Source organism: Tribolium madens, unplaced genomic scaffold, assembly GCF_015345945.1.
Source record: "Tribolium madens isolate multiple individuals breed KSU strain unplaced genomic scaffold, Tmad_KSU_1.1 Scaffold_1;HRSCAF=32;Tcas5.2_LG8, whole genome shotgun sequence".
NCBI classification, from domain to species: Eukaryota; Metazoa; Arthropoda; class Insecta; order Coleoptera; family Tenebrionidae; genus Tribolium; species Tribolium madens.
In genome coordinates, this window is record NW_025400984.1 from 9,552,877 (window position 1) to 9,573,874 (window position 20,998).

Genomic DNA, 20,998 nt, shown 5'->3' on the forward strand with positions numbered 1-20,998 from the left:
GGTCGATAAGGCAGATAATTCTGTTACTCATCTGATATGACGATATCAAATACTTGATAACTACTCGATTTAAAAATAATTATTTCATTTTTGTGTTTCAATTAACGGAAAAACTATTATCTGGAAGTGTCTCAATTGTTTTGTATCATTTTTAATGTGAAAAGATAAACCTGAGATGTTTACTTTAAGTATAAAAACGCATTTTGGAGTTAAATCTGAAACAAATCAAGATGATTCAAACGACTCTACTAGTCGCCATTTCCGTTTCTTTTGTCCTTTCGGCTCCACAAATCAACCCAAAAGCTGATGGTAAGTGATAATTGCCCTTAACTTGTCTCCAAATTCACTTTCAGGGTGTTATCTCGACGTGGTGGCAAACTCTCCAAGTGCCCCTTTGGTGGTAAATTCGTCTTTGCTATTTCCAACTCCCATTGCGTCCAACACCACCCAAGTGTTTTTTGCCCAAGGAGAGACTTTCTACATCGGGTGTCCTGGAGGCGACTTTAATTATCCTCTTTTGAAAAACGGAGAGCCGGCTCTGTGCCACAAGGACACAACAATTTCGACTTTGAACAGCCAACAAATCGTCGATTTTAACGAATTGTATTGTATTCTGGATCAGAGATTACGACCCGACCTTTTTGAACAAGTGACAAGTGATGGGTGCGAAAATGGGGGCAAAATCCAGTCTGTTGGGTATAGTATTGACGATCAATGGGTCGAAACCTACAAGATTTGTTACAACCCAACGGAAATGAGTGTCTTGTATGTGAAATATGTCACCAACCAATGGATGGACGATTTGCCACGGTACGACCCCAATGGGGTTTCTAAAGTCTGGTCTGGGATTTTTCAAATCGATTTGGAACAAGTTTACAATACCATTGAACAAAGAATTAACGATTTGGGGGTTGCGACAGGCTACATCACTAGTAGGTCTTATCTGGAAGGGGGCTTTTTGGCCCCTTATGACAACTTCTTGTCACCGTTTCAAAGAGACACGACTTTTGACATGGCCAATGCCCCTCTACAATGGACAACTGTTACTTCCGGTAACTGGGAAGCAATGGAAGAGTCACTACGTTGGCTATTGACCCATGGGAAAGACTTCGGGGACGTTACCATCCTTGGTGGTACTCTCGGAGTAGCCGATTTGCCCGATAATAATGGAAACCCAATCGACTTGTACCTGTTCGGTGGTAATTCCTTACCAGTTGCAAGATGGTTCTGGAAATTGATGCTCTCACCATCCACCAGCAGTGGAATTCTCTTCTTCGTTTACAACAACCCATATGTGCCTAAACCTCAAGTTGATAAAGAATTTTCGACCGATTTGTGCGTAGACGATGTGCTAGAAGAAATTTCATGGGTAGATGGCATCGATAATCTTAATCCTTATTCAGGATTTATCTACGCGTGTGTTTTGGACCTCTCGAATATTATTAACCCGACAATGTATGAAGTTTTGCACAATTTGTTGCCACAAAAACGGGGTTTGACCATTCCCAAATCCACGATGGTACAAAAAGTGCAAAAAGTTGAAGAAAAAACACAAATAAGTCAAAAACGAGTCGCTAAAGTTTTTAATTCTACAAAAGTTTAACTCTTTGTATACCAAAAACGACACTAAAATGGCTTCAGCACTAATTTTTTTTAATTATTTTTGTCAATAAATTTTTTTTTGCAGGTATTTACAACATTGTTTTCTATTTTATGTTGACTTATAGACATTAATAGTGTTGTTGTTTATACCTTAGACACGAGTAGAAGTAGTACAACTTTATTGTAGAAATGGTTACTATAGTACAATTATCTGATTTAGTTTTTTCGTTATCTTACTCGATATAATAATGATCAATTTTAATCAAAGTTTTTCAACAAAATAAATGCTTAAGTAACGGTTTTCTTCCAAAATAAAGCAATTTGAGCTATTTTCAATTCAATTTTGCTCTATTTTACTACAGAAATCATTTTAAATCGATGTATTTTATAAAAATAATTACTTCAGTCCCAATTTTAGACTGAGATGGAGCAACTTGTGCTATGTTTAATAGATTTGGCTTAACTTTAATAACAGTTTTTTGCAAAAATTTGAGCTATTTTTAATGCAATTTTGCTCGATTTTAACACAGAAATCATTCTAAATCAAAGTATTTTATAGAAATAATTGCTTAAAATCAAATTTTAGACCAAAATAAAGCAATTTATGCTACTTCCAATCGATTTGTCTCAATTTTAAGTCGGAAGTCAACTTAAATCAACACATATTTGTGTCAAAAGAGGGTCTCCTCACTGCTCGCGGCGGCAAGCCGTCACATGTAATATGTTAAAAACACCAATGGCACATGAAAAAATGCAATAATTACACTTTACACGTTTTACTTTACTCTTTTAAATAATTTTCAACCGTTTGTTATCGATACATTGTTTTGGTTGCTTTTATTTTATGACAAATTTATATGACAATTAATGGCAAATTAAGATATCAACAACTAAATTGGAACATTTCAAATTTTTTATTTTAAATGAATGAATGTAAAAAAAAATTGTCATTAGCTGATCGTGATTCTTTTCAAAAACTCGTGCTACCCACTCGCAAATAATGAACAACTTTTCGTTACTTGTATAATAAAATGCTATTATTTAATTATTTAGTAGCACCACCACTTTTCCAACGCCTGAAAAACTTACCTCCAAAATTTTCAACTTCTACAACTACACGGCAGGGGTAGTTAATAAAGTGTAAAAGTTGAAAAACAATAAATTGTATATTTTTATAATAATATACAGGGTGTTTAAAAATCCAGCACTAAAACTATGGGACGGTGTCTAGAAGCATTTGGTGAGTGAGAAAAAATTATTTAAAAAATTCTTTGTTTTTAGTTTTGTGCACAGTGGGGACTTTGTGTAAGAATCTTCAAACGTTGTTAGTTGAACTTATTATTACCAAATAACACTCAAAATGCAATTAAAACATGCAGAATGGAAGGTAGCTTAATAATCTTTAACGCAATGTTTGTGGTCTTTAACATTCAATGCGATTTACCTCTTCTAAATTATTTATAATTATGCATAAATTGATGCGGCAACTCTCTTGATTTTCTCAAGGTAGGTATGGCAACACGCAGTTGCCAGATTTACCATAAAATAAACCTTCATCCACGTCCAAATTTAACATCAAAAATTTTTTAAATATTTTTCCTCTAATCACCAAATGCCTCTATTTTTTAAATATTTTTCCCTCACTCACCAAATGCTTCTAGACAGCGCACCATAGTTTTAGTGTGGCATTTTTTAAACACTTTGTATAATTTGTATATTTTTATAAGCGGATTTTACAGTCATATAAAAAAAATATCTTCATAGGACTAGAGTTAGGATAACTTTCTTTTTAATAATTTTTTGGTATTACTTTTTAATAAAAGCACATATACCTTCTTTACCTCAGTAAAAAATATATTTTTTTGGTTACTCAAAATGGTATTGTAGTGCTTTTACTAACTGCTTATGTTTCAAATATGCTTTTGCCCGTTATAGGTGCATGTTGTCCCTCCCACTTGCAGTTAGCCAACCAAATGCGTCGTTTCTGAGCTCAGTTGTGAGTCAGAGTGGGGGAAAACTTAATTGCAGCTTTTAAAATGCAAATCTATAGATAAACCTTGTGACTCGCTGTATCGTTTTTTCTGTTTCCAATTAATCCTTTTTTGATACGAAGTTTTATTTTTGGTGGTAACCACCACACCCCTTGTTCTTTGACAAATATTAATGAGGTCTGGGCGTCTGCTAGCGCTCCGTTGTGCTTTCACCGTGTAACAAACTGCACGACGTATTTACAAGCTGGTACATATCCTCCTCGGTTAGATGCATGTCAGTGCATTCCAAGTTTTGTGGTTTCTCTCTCAAATTCTCGACGTCTAAATCAGGTGGCGACGTGGCGTCTACAAAAATATCGCTCTAATTGATTCAGCAAAACACAATAAAACGACACGAGTAGCTCTTGTATGTGGTTCTCGTTAGTTGCGATGCTTTGATTAACATTGCAGCTTCTCACTTACGACAAGATTTTCCTCGTTTTGGTTACGAGTTGAGAGAAATTTGCGGCTTATGTCGTCATCGGGTGTTACGTGCTTCATTGATTTCTGTCTTTTATACTCGATGCATGTGAGCCAACAATGCAGCAGTCTATCAGCTAATCATATTCCCAATTTTTGGCGTTAAGCCTTAGACCCCCTGAAAGCTGGCGTATATCTATAACATGTAAATTTATTTCATTCTTTTTAGCCGCAAATTAAGACTTGAAGAGTTTCTTGATGTTTGTAGTGTTTCTTTAGAGGTAAATAGAGACCAGGATAATATTCCCGCTTTAAATAAGTTAATAGATATTTGTTTATTGAATAAAATGTGAAAATCTTAATTATTAAGATTTTTTGATAACGGTATACCGTATTGAATTAAAAAAAAAACATTTTATAGGTAATTTAAAAATACAGATCCCTGTTATAATGCGAATTTGATAACTGTTCTTGATTCTTTGATATAAAGCAAAAATTAAATTGAAAGTAGGCAACCAATAATACACATAATTTTATAATTTTCTCTACCTGCAGCAAGATTTACAACAGGCCGGCCCGCACCGCAGGGTATAACCCACAACATGATCGTTTTATTGCGTTTGTTCAAAGCAAAGATATGCATCTGCACCTCTCAAGAAGAGAATTAGTTCATTTCAAAACCCACCACTAAACCTTGTTTTTCAAAATTTTCTGATATAAGCACCTGGTTTATATGAGCATAATGACTAATAATGAACTTATGAAAGATGAACGGTGCGTTCAATTTTCACCAATTGTTTCGTGCTGCATCTCCTTCCTACGAGTAACTTACATACCAAATTTCAAGTTTGTAGCTCTTATCGTTCTCGAGATATGCTATTTACAGACAGTCACACACACACACACACACCACCCAATGGCCCAAACCTATTTTTTTGGTGTTTTGAAGCTATAATTCGTCCAGAAATGTAAAAATCTGGGTAGGTTTCAGCCGATTACAATACTTTCCTTATAGGATAAGGAAAGTGAAAAAATTTTATCTTTGATTTTAGGCCAAAAAAAATCAATTTTTCTCTTGATTTTGGATTTTGCTCGTTTCACGGGAAGCGAAAAATGTTTCTCTTTTGCAGTTTTGGCGTTAAATAAAAGATATTTTTTTTTAATTTATTAATAAATAATGATAGTTTTTGTTAAAAATGACTTTGTTTTTTATCTTAAAGCTATTTCTTTGAGTTGCTATTTATCAAAATTATGGTTTTCCCACACATTTTTTTATTTAGCTTGCGAAAACTTATTTGTCAAAGTGACATTATTGTCAAAAAATTATTCTAAGTCCAAAATCAAGAGAAAAATGAACTTTTCTTTCTACTGGGCTAGAATCTGAATCTCTGAAATAAGAGAAACTCATCGATGGTGAAATTCTGTTTGTTTACATTATTCCCATTAGTGGGAGGGGGGCCAAGGCGTGGCCAATTATTTTGTAGTGTTAAACACGAAAATCTTGTCTTTTTCCTCTGTTAATAATCCATAAAAGTCTTAACCGAGACAAAGCGTTCCCATCTTGTCTCGTTTCCATGCAAAATTAACAAGCGAAGGGTTGAATTTTTAATAAGTAATTCGAAGTGTAGTTTCAACTAGGGGCAATTTCATTAATGCAGCAGAGGAAGTTCCTAACAGCTCATCGACTCTATAAGAACAAGCAATAACAATATCACCTAAGGTCGGTTAACTTTGGTGTTAAATGGCAAAGAAGTGCAGTTTTGTTTGCGTTATTAAATCCAGCGAGATAAATCACTACTTGTTTATTATTCAATTTTGGGGAGGAGTTAGCGTCACTACTGAGACAGTAGGTGGAGCCCTGAGCCGTCAATCTAAACCGAGTAATTGCTTTCGGAATTAGTTTGTTGGGAGTTGGGATTGATTTGTGTTGAAACAAAAGCCGTGTAATGCAGGTGAAATGTCACGCGACGTTTTTCACATTCGGGGAAGAAAAATTGTAACGGTTTAGAGGTATGAGAGGAGTATATTCATCATTGATCGGTCGGAATTTCCGCTTTTAGCTGAAACTCTTGACACGAATTCAAACAAATTCTTCATAATTTCAATATCACAATATCACACATCATGAGTTGAGTGACGTTTTTATTTTTCTTGTGTTTCGTTTAAAAGCCGGCTCTGGAAAAACATCTCATTCTTTTTTCACGGTCTTATTGTCTGCTCTGTTTGCTTGACTTTTATAAAATCAGGAGGTTATTTTTTCAAGCTTTCAACAATAACAATTCCCCATATCTATCAAGAAAAAACATAATATTTTCTTGGTAAACACGAAAAATGTCCCCAATTAGAAATCTCAGTGTTCATGTTTTAGCACATCTTGCGAGGATTATCGCTGAGTGCTCTTGAATTGAATTATCTGCACACGATTTTTACGAATAAATTTTCTTTATCTAATTTAGCAATTTTTGAGACTTAATTCTCAAACGCATACCTTTACTAATACCCTGTTTAATTAAATATTGCGCGATACCGTTCCAATTACCATCATTAGAACGAGGACCCTTTGAAAAGGATTATTATGGCTTTGACATAACAGTTTATCACTCACACGAGTTCATTCCCGAAATAGGATCGCATTTTCCTCTACTTTATGTAAGCCGTTTACGCCAGAACTGATATAATTTCGGTGATTTCTTACCGACTAATCCCCGATGCGGCGATTTAATCCCTTTTTAATCCTATTTATGCACCTGCAACTTATTTTGATGCACAAATTTGGAGAAAATTAAGTGAGGAGGCGCCCTAAATTACATTAGTGAGAAACACCAGCCTCTATGAAACTCCGGAAAAGAGAATCAGACAGTGGAAAACTGCGATCATTCATCCAATTAACACCGGAGTTTGTTCACCAATAACACGAGGCTTTTTCTTCGAACAATTTCCAATTTTTTTCTCGCGCGAGGAAAATAAATTTCCTTATTGCTATTCCGGCCACATGCTGTAATTTGATAAAATCATAAAAATACAAGCACAAAATCGATTTTTTTGCTTATTTATGGACAAGGCATCGAGTGGATTTTATTTATTTCGTTTGGAGGGCCTTTGATGCCCCATGCATAGTAAAACGATGCGGTCGGAGATAAGTTATTGTTAAATGTGCCTTCAGAATCGCATTAGTAAACACTAAAGAGAGAACCGGATGACACAAAATGAACCCAATTAATTCTGGACAAATTGTATCACAAACTGAGACGCTGCTAGCCATCTAATTGAGGCAAAGAGACGTTAAATCTACCCATGTTTACGGGGATAATTGCAGGGGCGGTCTCCATATCGGGGCTGCGAGGTGGGGAGTGGGATTGGAGCCAATCAAAGCAAAGCGACGAGACTCAGTTGATCGTCTCAGCGCGATTAACCAATCAAAAGTAATGTACACCTCGCCAGCCTCGCTAAGTGGGGGGATCAAGGCTAATCAGAGCAAAGTAACGCGACTCGGTTGATTGTCTCAGATTAGCAACATAAAATTCACCAGATCCGAGTTGAAAAATTTACCAAATTTTCACCAAATTACGATTTGTATGGCAAAATTTTCCAAAAAAACGCAGTTTTCAGCTTACAAATAAGCTTAAACTTTTGAAAACAGCAAAAAAAATTCGGCTTGTCTTCGACAAAAGTTTGCGAAATAATCGCGTTTTTAGCTGAAAAACATTCTAAAACTCTCAAAAGAAACAAAATAATGTAATTTTGAACTTAATTCATTGATTATAGAGTTTATTTTAGCAAAATCTAGTGAAAAAAACTGAGACTTTATTACAAAAACATGCTTAAAAGCTTTTTTGGCCAAATTTTGTGGTTTCTCAACTAATTTTTGTCTTAATTCTGCTTAAAAATCAATTAAATTGAGTAAAACAAACCAAATAACATCAATATCAGTCAATTAAAAATTTTCAAAATAAATGAACCTTTGGTTCAAAAACGAATAAGTCGAGCGAAACAATTTTTTTAATGCAATATTTCAAATTTTTTGTGTTTTTATCTCTTAAAAAAGCCAAAAAACCTCGATTTTTTTGGGGTATTTTGTTGAATTTGTGGCTTATATTTGACAAAATTTTGCGTTTCTAGCTGAGAAAGGATTTGAAAAAAACAAAAATAAATTGCCAGTTTCGACTCTATTTATTAATATCAGGCAAAAAAGCAAATAGAATTATTTTTAATCAATTTGGTGGTTTTCGATTATTTTTTCTTCGAGATATTTTGACAAAATAATCAAGTTAAAGCTTAAGAGTTAGGTAAAAATATCAAAGTATAGTCTTTTTTTATAACAATTTAGTGATTTTTGAGACGCTATGAGTAACTCTTGCAAAAGTTTTTCAGCTTAAAAATCTATTTGAACTTTTGAAAAAGGAAAATATTACATAATTTTCGGCCTAATTCTGTGTTGTTTTGGCTTGTTTTTAACAAAATTCTGCGAAATAATTGCGTTTTATCTGGAAAACGTGCTAAAACCCTCAAGAAATACAAAATTAATGTAATTTTTGACTAAATTTGTTGATTTTTCAGCGAAATCTCGCTACAAAAACGTGCTTGAAAACATTCTCGGCTTATTTTAGTGTTATTTTGCTCTAAACCAGTTAAATCGAATGAAACAAACAAAATAACATCAATATCAATTGTTTTTGTGATTTTTATAAAAGTGTGTTTAACAAGATTTTGCTTCTGATTTTTTGCTTCTGAATCAAAAACGAAGTAAGTCGAGTAAAACAAGTTGAAAATAATATCAATTTCGATTTAATTTTGTAATTTTTTGTCTGCGTCAACCGAATTTTTATAATTTTCTTTTTTTTATCACAAAAACTTGAACAGAAATTTGTTTTTAACGAAATTTTGCGAAATAATTGTGTTTCTAATTGAAAAATAGTCGAAAAAGACAAAAATAAACTGTTATTTTCCAGTCCTGTATTGTCTACTAAAATCTTGTAAAAAAAGAAACAGAACAATTTTTAATCAACTTGGTGTTTTTTCAACTTTTTTTTCATTTTCAAAAAATCACCAGAAACTAGAATTTTTACAAAAGTTTTGAGTTTTTACCAAATCACCAGAGTAACATGATAAATCAGGTAATGTATGTACTCCATTTCGGGGCTGAGAGGTGGAGAGTGGGATCGAAGCCAATCAAAACAAAGCGAGGCGCTCAGTTGATCGTCTCAGCTGCAATTAACCAATAGAAGGCAATGTACACCTCGCGAAGTGGGGAGATCAAGGCCAATCAGAGCTCTCGGTTGATGTCTCAGCGCGATTAACCAATCGCTGATTCGCTTCTTAAAAATCGAAAGTAATGTACACCTCGCCAGGCGAAGCCAATAAAAGTTCCAATTTCATTCCGTCACAAACATAATCCAATAAAATCCGTATTGCTTTTGACTCAACATGTCCCCGAGTGATTGTTTCAGCCATTGCATATTTCAGAAGCGAGTCTTTGCGATTCAATTAAAGTGAAGATATGATGAAGAGACGGTGGTGGCAAATCTAATTCGGCGTTATCTGATTCGAGGTAGGGTCGGGTAGGCAAGAAGTGACCAGTCGAGTGGAATATTTCGAGCCGGAGGCACTTTAGAATCGTGTTACGACATAATCAAACAATAAGACATTCCGATGTAAATCGATCCAGATTGGTAGATGCGCTCCGGAAAAATATTTATTCGAGTTGTTTTGTTTTGATTTTCTTTGTGTGTTAACGCTCGGCTTGATTCCCTGTACCCTATTATGGAACTCTCTTTCATTTACTCGCTCATTGTTGCGAGCCAATATTGATCCACGTTTCGACTTTGTACACATTTTCGCCGTTTTTAATGTTATGACACAAAAATCTACAAACTAAACTTAGTTTGGACTTTTTCTCTTAGTTCGAGCTGCGGTTTCAGTACAAGATTGCACGACCTAATTTGCTTATTGTGCTAAGACGAATATACATTTCGCTCCTAACCGCATTCTCGCTTCGAGCTAATCCGATTTCGATCGAAAGAGAAAAATTTAAAGCTTGTTTCACGTATGCAAAGCCTTTGCTAGTCTCAATGGACAGTCGAGTCCCACAACCAACTACATGAAAGGAAACATGAAATGAGGCTGAGAGTAAATCTAAAAGGCTGATGTGTCTCAGGAGACCACCTTCAGAAGGTTGGAGGAATTACAGATATGCACAAGGGGCATGTCTGATGTGTCTTATGATCGATTAACACTTTTTTCACGAGGGAGAACAGGTAAGGCGAATTCCTGAGACGACTAGCCACACCTTGGTTCTCAGGAGTGACCTTAATTACGCCAAAACCCGCCCCATTTGATTGTTTTCCGAATTAAAACTTTGCAATTGAATTAAATTCAGGGTGTTAACCTCAACACAACCCCATTTGAAAATTAGAGACCTTGATATGAGAACAAACTACCGGTGAATAAATGGAATTCTCGGTGTAATTCACTTATAATGAAAAAGTTGGCGAAAACTCAATGCATATCGTACAAAACAATGCATGGAAATCCTTGCAGTAAATCATGATTTTTACGAGTGGTTGTTTTGTTCGGTATTAAATCGAGTTTATGCTGTCTTTATTGAGAAAAGACCATTTTTAGTCGAATATGCGGAAAATTACAAAGGTAATTATCTAGAGACAATGACTTCTTTTCGCTGTTATGCTCCAGGGGGCTTAAACGGTGACAAGAGAGATACAATAGAAGCAAATTGCCAGCAAGTGGACAATGTGCTGGCTGACGTTCGACTCGACCTTTTGTTCGTCCAGACTAGATTACATCAAGTTGCATTAGAGCGAATTGAAGTGACAAAAAGCGAATTTCGATCAGTCTAGTTAATAAAACGAAAACAGTCGCCTCAGGTGCTCATAAACCGATGTAATTTTTCATTAAATTTTAACACAGCTTCAAACTCCCTCGACCTATTAATTTCCAATACGGCACATCTCCGTTATCGATTTTATAAAGTTATTTGGTAATAAGAACATTATTTTGTTCTCATCGAAACCCCGGCACGATCCAAGAAGTGGCTGAAGCTGAAACGTGCCTAATGGCCTAAAAATGTTCATGAGTTTCTCTCAGATAATCGAGCCGGCTATTGCGCTACTTTTTTCCTTACCAATTTTGATACTCGTAATAATCGTCGTAAAAAAACTGATTTTCGATCAAGGCAATTGTTTAGTTTGCAATGCTACAAACGCCGGAATGCTTTGTTCAATTAACTCGAATCGAGTGCACTTGATAGAAAAATAGATACGACTGATTATCAGCACATCTATAAGCTTTGACGTGCTTGAAATTAGATGGAAACTGAGAAGCACGTTCGAGGATTATTACCACTAGTGGTATAACAAGATTTTCAGCCCATTTTACGCAAATTGGACGTTTTTCTAATCCACTGACTCTAATCAACCAATCAATTGCATCCGTGATTCAAAAAGAGTAGGAGAAATCGAGTTATCCAATAAAAAGGAGTGGGCGGGATTGGCTCAAACGTGACTCAGTAGAAGAAGACCAATAAATTGATCACTTTTGAAAATTCACCAATAAATTGCTCACTGCAGCATTTCTACTCATCTGTGACTTAGATAAAGTAGGAAAGTAGGCAGGTTTATATTAGTTGCGACTTGTAATAATTCTTGTTACTCATTTGAAATATAAATTTAGTGAGGGAATAATAATTATCCAATAAAAAGTGCTCATGAAGAGAATAGACAAGTTTAAACTTAATTGTGGGTCTTGTTATCGAAAAACGTCTTGTATTTTGTTTCCTGAGAACGTTTTCTGCTTTTCTGTGACTTAGAAAGAGCAATTAGCCAATAGAAAGCGAGTGGGCGGGCTCATGCTTAGTTAAGCTCAGTGTAATTGACCAATAAATCGCTCGCTTTTAATAACTGGGCGTGTTTTGCTCGGTTTCTATTCATTTGTGAGTTTAATAGGGTAGGAAAAGAAACGGGTTTATATCATTTGTGACTCAGAGTAATTCGTTACTTATTTATGATTTAAGTATAGTGGGGGAATAATAATTATTCAATCCAAAGCACGCATTAATAAAGTGGAAAAGTTTAAACTTAACTGTGAAGTCTTATTAGCCAATAACATCTCGTATTCTACAAACTGTAAACGCTTTCTGTTTTTTTGTGATTTAGGGAGAGCAATTAGCCAGTAGGAAGCGAGTGGGCGGGTTCATGCTTAGTTAAACTCAGCGTGATAGACCAATAATTCACTCACTTTTAAAAACTGGGCGTGTTTTGCTCAATGAGCACAACTTCTACACATCTGTGACTTAGATAAGATAGGAAAGTAAGCGGGTTTATATTATTTGCGACTTGTAATAATTCGTTACTTATTTGAAATATAAATTTAGTGGAGGAATAATAATTATCCAATAAAAAGTACTCATTAAGAGAATAGTTTAAACTTAATTGTGGGTCTTGTTAGCCAATAACGTCTTGTATTTTGTTTCCTGAAAACGTTTTCTGCTTTTCTGTTACTTAGAAGAGGCAATTAGCCAACAGAAAGCGAGTGGGTGAGTTCATGCTTAGTTAAGCTCGGTGTAATGGACCAATAAGCCGTTCGCTTTTAAAAACTGGGCGTGTTTTTCTCAGTTTCTACTCATTTTTGACTTTAACAGGGTAGGCGGTTTTATATTATTTGTAACTCAAAGTAATTCGTTACTTATTTGTGATTTAAATATAGTGGGGGAATAATAATTATCCAATAAAAAGCACGCATTAAAAAAGTTTAAGTTTAACTGTGGGTCTTGTTAGCTAATAATGTCTCATATGAGCAAGTTTTTTACTCCTCGGTGACTTAGAAAGAGCAATTAGCCAATAAAAAGCAAGTGGGCGTGTTTATGCATAATTATGCTCAGTGTATTAGACCAATAAGTCAGTCGCTTTTAAAAACTGGGCGTTTTACTCACTGAGCACATTTTCTACTTGCCAATGACTTAAAGAAAAAAAAAATTAATTAACCAATAAAAAGGAAGTGGACGGGTTTATAGTTATTTGTGACTCAGAATGAGAAGAGGGACGCTCACTTACTTGTCAATTAAATTGAGTGGGGGCATAATTAACCAATAAAAATCATTTTGAGAAAATGGGCCGGTCTATACGTATTTGATTTTTAGAAGAGGGAGTTTTATGAGCCAATAAAGTACTCGTATTTGAAAGTATAGGAGTGTTTTGCTTACTAAGCACAGTTTCCACTCAAGTGTGACTTAAAAAGAAGTATTTGTTAACCAATGAAAAGCAAGTGCTTATAGTTGTGCGCTCACTTAGTCCTATGTATACAAAAAGTGGGCGTGTTTTTGAGTGAATGACATTATTAAGTCATTAAAAAGCAACGTGGGTGTGTTTTATTCACTGAGTACACTATCTGCTCTTCTGTGACTTAAAGAGAGCGGGAGGCGTGTTTGTTAGCCAATGATCAGCGAGTGGGCGTATTTATCTCAGTTGAGCTCAGCATAATTGTCCAATAAATCGTTCGCTTATAAAACTGTGTGTTCAATTAACCAATCATCGTTGCGGGCGTGTTAATGGTCTCACATCTCCTCTCTTTTTGTTTTATTTTGTATCGACCGGTCCTTGTCATTGTTTTAAATAGACACGTTTCGGTCGTAACGCCACCTACGATTCCGACAAATGAACCGTTTTATACGCAGCTGTGTTTGTGGTGTGTATGAATGTATCCTAAATGGGCAACAAGGTTCGTGCCAGGAAACAAATTGATAAACAGCGGTGATTTTATCGCAAGTGAGAGAAAAAAAAAACAATCCTGGAACGGGCCACACGAAACTTAATTATAAAACGCGAGAAGTAAACAAGTAATCTCTTGAGGTTGCGGTTTGTGTCATTTTTGATCTAGCGACGTTATGATGTCAGGTTGTGTTATCTCAAAATTCTCGCAAGAAAAGAATTAGCTATAACCGTATTTCACGTGATAACATTTCCGACTAAACAAGAATCATAAAATGCTGTTAGCGGTTAAGTAAAGCGGGAAATTTTATTTTTGAGGTATTTTAGAATGCATACAGTGGCGGCGTTAATGTGCTCGTAAAACGGCTTAAAAACTTTTTCATTGGCTGATAAAATTAGCATTTTATTTCGAGTCATGAATTACACATAGATAAACTAATAAATGAAAATAAAAGTTTGACTAGAGCGTTGCGAGTTTATCCCCTAATCGATAAAAATTAAATTAGGATTTCAACGGACGGGATTCGAAGCGAATTTGTTCATTTAGTCCAAGTTGTGAAATTTTTCGAGTGGTTTACAGCCAACAGATGCTCCGATATTTAATCTGTTTTGGCATTTCGAAATGAAAATTCTTGATACTCCATTTGTATGGCAACACAAAATCTGAGACGAAATATGTCCCGAGACGATTTTATTAATCCTAAAATAAAAATTTTGCCAGAATCGACATTTATTCGTTTAAAAAGTCACAGTTTTGTCTCCTAATTCTTGCACTCAAAATTTTAAGCAACTCCTAGATTTGTCAAACCCAATAAATAATCCCAGAATGATAAATGGCAGTAGTTTGTTTCCATTTATGACGTTTCTGTTATCAATAGGAAATAACCAAGTTAAATATAGGGGCAGGCACGGCTCGTTCCGGTTTTCTTTTGCAACAATCGCCGACATAAATAACACACATGGAGCTTATCGCTGCATTTGCTCGATTCAAAAGACTCGCAAAAATTAGTAAATTAGACAGAACGAATGACTGGAATTAGGTTAAGTGTCTATAAACGCTAGGATGATTATTACCTCTGAAAGTTTTAAGACAAGTTCATGCACTAACCGCCATAATTAAACAATTAGTTTGGTGGAAAGTTGGCAAGATAAACAGGGAGAACTTAGGAGTGTTTTAATCAAAGTTTGGGACGCGAAATGGCACCTCAGGCACCGTATTAAAAATATTTCGAAAAGTTACTCTCAAGGTGAGTTCTACCTCAAATTCAGCCGCAAAACTCAACAGTAATGTCAATAATGCAATTTTACATCCAATATTTTAAAAACTTTAGATTTACAAATAAAAATTACAAGATTTTATGAATAATTTTAACGTAAAATTACGCAATCCGTCACTAAAAACATCAAAAATGTTGTTTTACTCTAGGTTTAAAAACTATAATTTGTTGATTTTTTGACATGTTTTTAAATAAATTTTGTGTAAAATTACACTCTTCTTGTTCGTTAAAAGTTTTCTAATCAATTTTATATAACATTTGAGAAAATTATATTAAAAATACAGTTTCACATTAATTCTGAAAAGATTTTTAAAGTTGGCAAGGTAAACAAAGAAAGAATGTAATTTTACATTCAAGATTTTTAAATTTTAAATTTACAAATAAAATTGCAAACAGTTTTACAATGTTTTACTTTCTTCTTTAAGTTTTTGAATAATTTTAACGTACAATTAAATAAATCGTCACCGTTTTTAATTTAACTAACTCTCAAAGCCTTGATCAATGACATCAAACAAAATGTAGTTTTACAGTTTTGAAGTGAAATAAATCTATTTTAAACCACGAACATAATTCTCTTATTTTCTTTTGTTTGCAGTGTTTTTACATAACTTTTGTGTAAAATTGCACTCTGTTCTTGTTCTTTGTTTGGAAATTTTTTATATAAAATTGAAAAAAACCATATCAAAATTACAGTTTTACTTCGTTTTTGACGTTGGCAAGACAAACAGAGAAAAGTTAGGAGTGTTTTTTTAAAAGTTTGGAACAGTCATGAGAAGTTACTCTCAAGATTAATCACAAAAATTTAACATCAATATCAAAATTCTAAATTTGCAAAATAATTTCAAACATTATTACAATATTTTATTTTCTTCGTCAAGTTTTTGAATAATTTTATACTAAAAATACATAAACCATCATCGTTCTCAAAGCTTTGACATCAGTAACATCAAAATATATCAAAAATGTGGTTTTCTAGTTTTGAAGCAATCTGTTTTAGATTTAAACAACAATAATAATTTGCTTATTTTGATTTTTTTATTATTATTACGCTTTTAATTTGAATTTTGTGTAAAATTACACTGTTTTAGATTTTTAAAAATTTTTTAATCAATTTTATTTTATTTTATTTTTATTTTTGCGAAATGGCACCTCGGGCACCAAGTTACTCTCAAGAGGCGTTCCACCTTAAAATCAACCGCAAAAACTGAACATTAATATCAATAATGTAATTTTACATCCAATAATATTTTAAAAAATTTAGATATAAAAATAAAAATTTCAAAATTTTTATAAATTTTTACTCTCTTCTTCGAATTTTATGAATAATTTTACCGTAAAATTACATAATCCATCACCAAGTACATCAGAAACGTTGTTTTACGGTTAAAATAATTCTAGATTTAAAAACCTTAGTTTGCTTATTTTTATTTAAGGTGTTTTAAAGTAAATTTTGTGGAAAATTACACTGTTCTTGTTCTTAAAAAAAATTTTGAATCAATTTTATATCAGATTGTAAAAATTATATTAAAAATATAGTTCTACGTTATTCTGAAGAGATATTTGAAGTTGGCAAGATAAACAAAGAGAATAATAATTTTACATCCAATATTTTTAAAAATTTTACATTTACAAATGAAAATCACATTTCTACGTCTTACTTTTTTTTCAGTTTTTGAATAATTTTAACGTAAAATTAAATAAATCACCACGGTTTTTAATGTAACTAATTCTGGAAGCCTTTATATCAGTGACATCAAACAAAATGAAGTGAAATTAATTTATTCTAGATTTAAGCCACAAACACAATCTCTCTTATTATCTTTTGTTTGCCATGCTTTTAAATAAATTTTGTGTAATATTGCACCCTGTTCTTGTTTTGTGTTTGGAAATTTTTTGGATCAATTTCATATAAAATTGAAAAAATTATACTAAAACAAAATATCATTTTTGAAGTTGGCAAAACAAACAAAGAAAAGTTAGGAGAGTTTTATTAAAAGTTTGGAATAGTTATGAGAAGTCCCACCTCAAGATTAACCACAAAAATTTAACAACAATATCAAAAATGTAATTTTATTCTTAATGCTTTTAAAAATTTGAAATTTACAAAATAAGCAAGCATTTTTACAATGTTTCATTTTCTTTTTTTTAACAAGTTTACTAAACGAAAAATAACATCATTAAAATAATTTAATTTTACATCCAATACATTTGCAACAATGTCTAAATAAAATCACCAAATGTATACTTGTTGTAAAATTGTGTAGTTTTACACTTTTTGAAATGATGAAAGTCTCTGCCAAATTTTTGAATAACTGTTATGTAAAATTACAATGCAACACACGTCAAGTTTTACATTTTTTGTAATTGTTGTAAAATTGTGTAAACTACTAAAGGGTAGATTTACACGTAAATCTTTCTTTCCAAAGTTACATAAAACCGCCAACTTTCACAAATTGCATAAATTGTCGAAGCCTTGTTAAGTTTTGTGAAATTTGTGATAATTTCGGATTATTCACCAACAAAGCTTGTAGTTTGGCAAATTTGTCACGTTCAGATATTCCGGTTGTAATTTACGGTAACGTTGAAATTGACACGACGGATTTGGAGGTCACCCACATATACCCAGTGATGCAAATAAAACACAACAAAATCCAGCTCACCTAATCGAGAAATCCTCCATAATTTTTTAGAGATGAAGCTCCATCGAGTCGCTTTTTCTCCCTGTAAAAGAAATAATTGCCGTCATAAATTCGATTTAGCGTTAAAGAGCTCTTGAGAGAGAATCAGAGAATGGGACGAAACGTCCGCTTTTCTTGCTTGATCGAGATTAATGAAATATAATAAAATGGCCAGTGCACACAATAAGTCCGGGTGAACTGGAATATGTCCGAAATGATCAATCATTTAAACGACACTCGGATGTGCTTTCGACGGTATTAATACTCCGGGAGGGTATTTATTACAAAATTGGATGGACGCTAAACGACTTGTCACAATTCGGACAAAAATAGTTCTCGTATAAATCATCTCAAGATTCACTAAATATCTGTTAAAAATTGCAAACTTTGAAATCTAAATCTAGCACCAAATCCGGTTGTTTGTTGCCTACTTTATTTGCATGGCTATCTATGCACTTTCCACAAATCGTGAAACTTTCTTTGATAAAATTTACGACTTTCTGTTTGTGTCTTTTCTGTCTTTGCTCCAAGTTTCGGAGATAAACCTCCCGTCCTTGACTAGGGGTCAAATCGTATTTCGTCCGGATTTAAAGAAAAGATCAAACATTTAATTGCGTTTAATCAAGACGAAATCCTGCAAACACGAGCTTGTCTCTATTTAATTGCAATATTCCTCTAATTATGCGCCATCACCGGTAATACACCTTCATTAGTGTGGAGTATACGGGTATATGCCATATTTATGAAACAAATTACGTAATAGCGAGAGAAACTAAATATTAAAACAGTTTTGGGGAAAATTTTCGGTTGGGCTCCCTGTTCGGTGCAGATAGTGAGCCATGGTCACGTTCCGTTTACTGATTACGCCCTAATCCAGTGTGCATGTTCATTTGCATAGCCTGCTTAATTCCAATCGATCTGTCTTGGGGTTATCGTGACCCGACATTGCTTATCTACGAACCGGAGTATTAATTCGAGACGCAACAATCGGACAAAATTTACGATAACATCGAGACATGTGTGATCGCAGTCGGCTGGGGGATTCAATTAGGACATTTTTACATAAATTCGCCACTAAAATGGATTTATAAGGCCGACAAATGGCTCATTAGACGGGATTTATACAAAACGTAAAGTATAAGAGAGAGAAACACCCTCTGGAATTGCCCGGCGCATCCACCATTTCTAACTATTTAATAAGAGAAATTATAAATTTTTGCACACTAAATAGAAAATTGAACTGACAATTTTTTTCATACACTAAAAATCTTATAAACCGCTGTGTTTTTGTCACTATGACAAAAAACTGTCGTCCTACGGACTCGTATTTTTTTCAGAAGCAGTTTTTTTCGTTAAATTGCCAGAAACCCAAATTCTCACTAAAATGTCAAGTTTACTTCGAAAAAAAAGACTCTTGTGTAATTATAAGTGATAAAAAAAATAGTCCAAATTTGCCTCTCCTGGAAAGAGAAAAACGCTTATTACCGTAAATTCGAGTTACTTTGACATAGTTTGAGAGGTTTTGTTAATGTAACTTTTTTATTTGTTGCAATATTTTTTTGAAAAAATTAGCATCAGAACAATTGCTTCTTCTGTCCTAACAAACAAAATTTTGCCTCAAAGATATAATTAAAAAAAAATTTGGTGTCAAAGCAACCACGACTTTGGAACTATTTTGACAATTTTTTAATTATTTAATTAAAATCAAAGTTATGTTAGCCTTGGGGGTACTTTGACACTTTAGAACTAAAAACATGTAATATACGATGCAAATAAATTTTATTAAACTCATTAAACACAAAACATAAAATATACACGGTGTTCCGTTTTTATTGTTACAAATTTCGAATTCAAAGATAAAATGTAGAGATTGTCACTCATTAGCGTCCTAAGCTGGAGGGGTTGAAGATAAAAAGTACCCTTTTTTTTCACAAAAAAGAGGTCTCTTGCGTTTTTTCGATACAACTTACCATTTTTGAGTAAAATCAGTTTACAAAAAGTATGGGATTTAGAATTTTTTGGCTGAAAGTGGCAAGAACTAACTGTCAAAATAGTTAGGGTACTATTTACCCTAAACCCTCCTAGTTTAGGACGGTCTTGAGTAAAACTTTAGACATTTTATCTTCGATTTCGTTTGTAGGTATAAAGACTATCAGTTGTACCAAATTTTGTAATTTTATCTACAATGATTGATGAAATATTGAAAAAATCCATTAAACGATGCACCTCTTTCAGGAGATGTAGCTCCCTTATTTAATATTTTTGAATATTCTATCACCTGCTTAAATTTGTAACAATAAAAACGGAACACCCTCTATGATTTCTTAAAAAAACTAAAGTAATTTTTTGCCATGTTATGGCTTTTATATGGCATAAAAATAAGATGAACATTATTTTGGTAGATACCAAAACTGAAAATGAAACATAATTAGTAGCCCCAAAACATGTCATAGTAACCCTGAAAGTCAAAATAACGCCATTTTAAGGTAAATTTGCCCGGCGCATCCACCATTTTTTTAAATGTAATCAGAAAACAAATTATAATTTGACTAAATTATCAAAAAATTTAGTAAATTTTAATTTAAATTAATCTTTCTTGGAAGAGCAAAACAATTGCTAAATTTGCCCGGCGCATCTACCATTTTTATTATGTTACAATTCGACAAAATGTAATAACTAAATTAAAAAAATGTATACAATAAATAAAGAATTGGATCAAATTATAAAAGGATTTGGTTAAATTTGTTTTTGCTCGAAAGAGAGCTCGAAAATTTGCCCGGCGCATCCCTAACTTTTATCTCCTTGAATGGGAGAAATAATAATTGCCAATTTATAAATTCTAATAAAAAAACATTAAATAAACGATTGGACTTAATGAAAGAGAGACTTTAACAACAAACAAAATTAAAAATAAACCAAAAAATAATCGAAATGCCAAAATCACTGTTATCATTACTTTTTCCTAAATTTGTAAAAAATTTCTGTTTAAAGCTGCCTCCACCTTGAAGATATGTATTTTATTGCTAAGAAAATCAAATAGGTAGGGTAGATAAAAATTCGACCAAATAAAAAAAAAATTTGCAAATTTTAATATAAATTAATTTTTGCAAAACAAAAGAAACACTTACTCGATTTGCCCAGCGCATCCACCATTTTTTAAATGTTATAATTGGACAAATTACACTGAGCTGCAAAATTATGAAATAATCTTATTCATTAAAACTGAAAAAAAATTCAAACAGATTAAATATCGTTTTAAAAAATATAAAATT

At 33.2% G+C, this 20,998-nt stretch overlaps 2 protein-coding genes across 3 annotated transcripts in view; one reads left to right on the forward strand and one right to left on the reverse strand.

Moving 5' to 3' along the window:
* LOC123004122 overlaps positions 1–20,998 on the reverse strand; it is a 127,566-nt gene that overhangs the window by 70,515 nt on the left and 36,053 nt on the right. For both annotated transcript variants that reach the window (XR_006412671.1, XM_044397237.1), the window contains exon 2: positions 17,709–17,769. Coding sequence is in view for 1 of the 2 variants with exons in the window: in XM_044397237.1 (XP_044253172.1) it covers positions 17,709–17,728 (20 nt within the window). In the remaining variant the exon portion in view is untranslated. The remainder of the gene's footprint in view (positions 1–17,708; positions 17,770–20,998) is intronic.
* LOC123004124 lies at positions 163–1,688 on the forward strand. Its single transcript, XM_044397240.1, has 2 exons — positions 163–309; positions 354–1,688. The coding sequence occupies exons 1-2, from the start codon at positions 231–233 to the stop codon at positions 1,601–1,603; spliced, it is 1,329 nt and encodes a 442-aa protein (XP_044253175.1). The 5' UTR covers positions 163–230; the 3' UTR covers positions 1,604–1,688.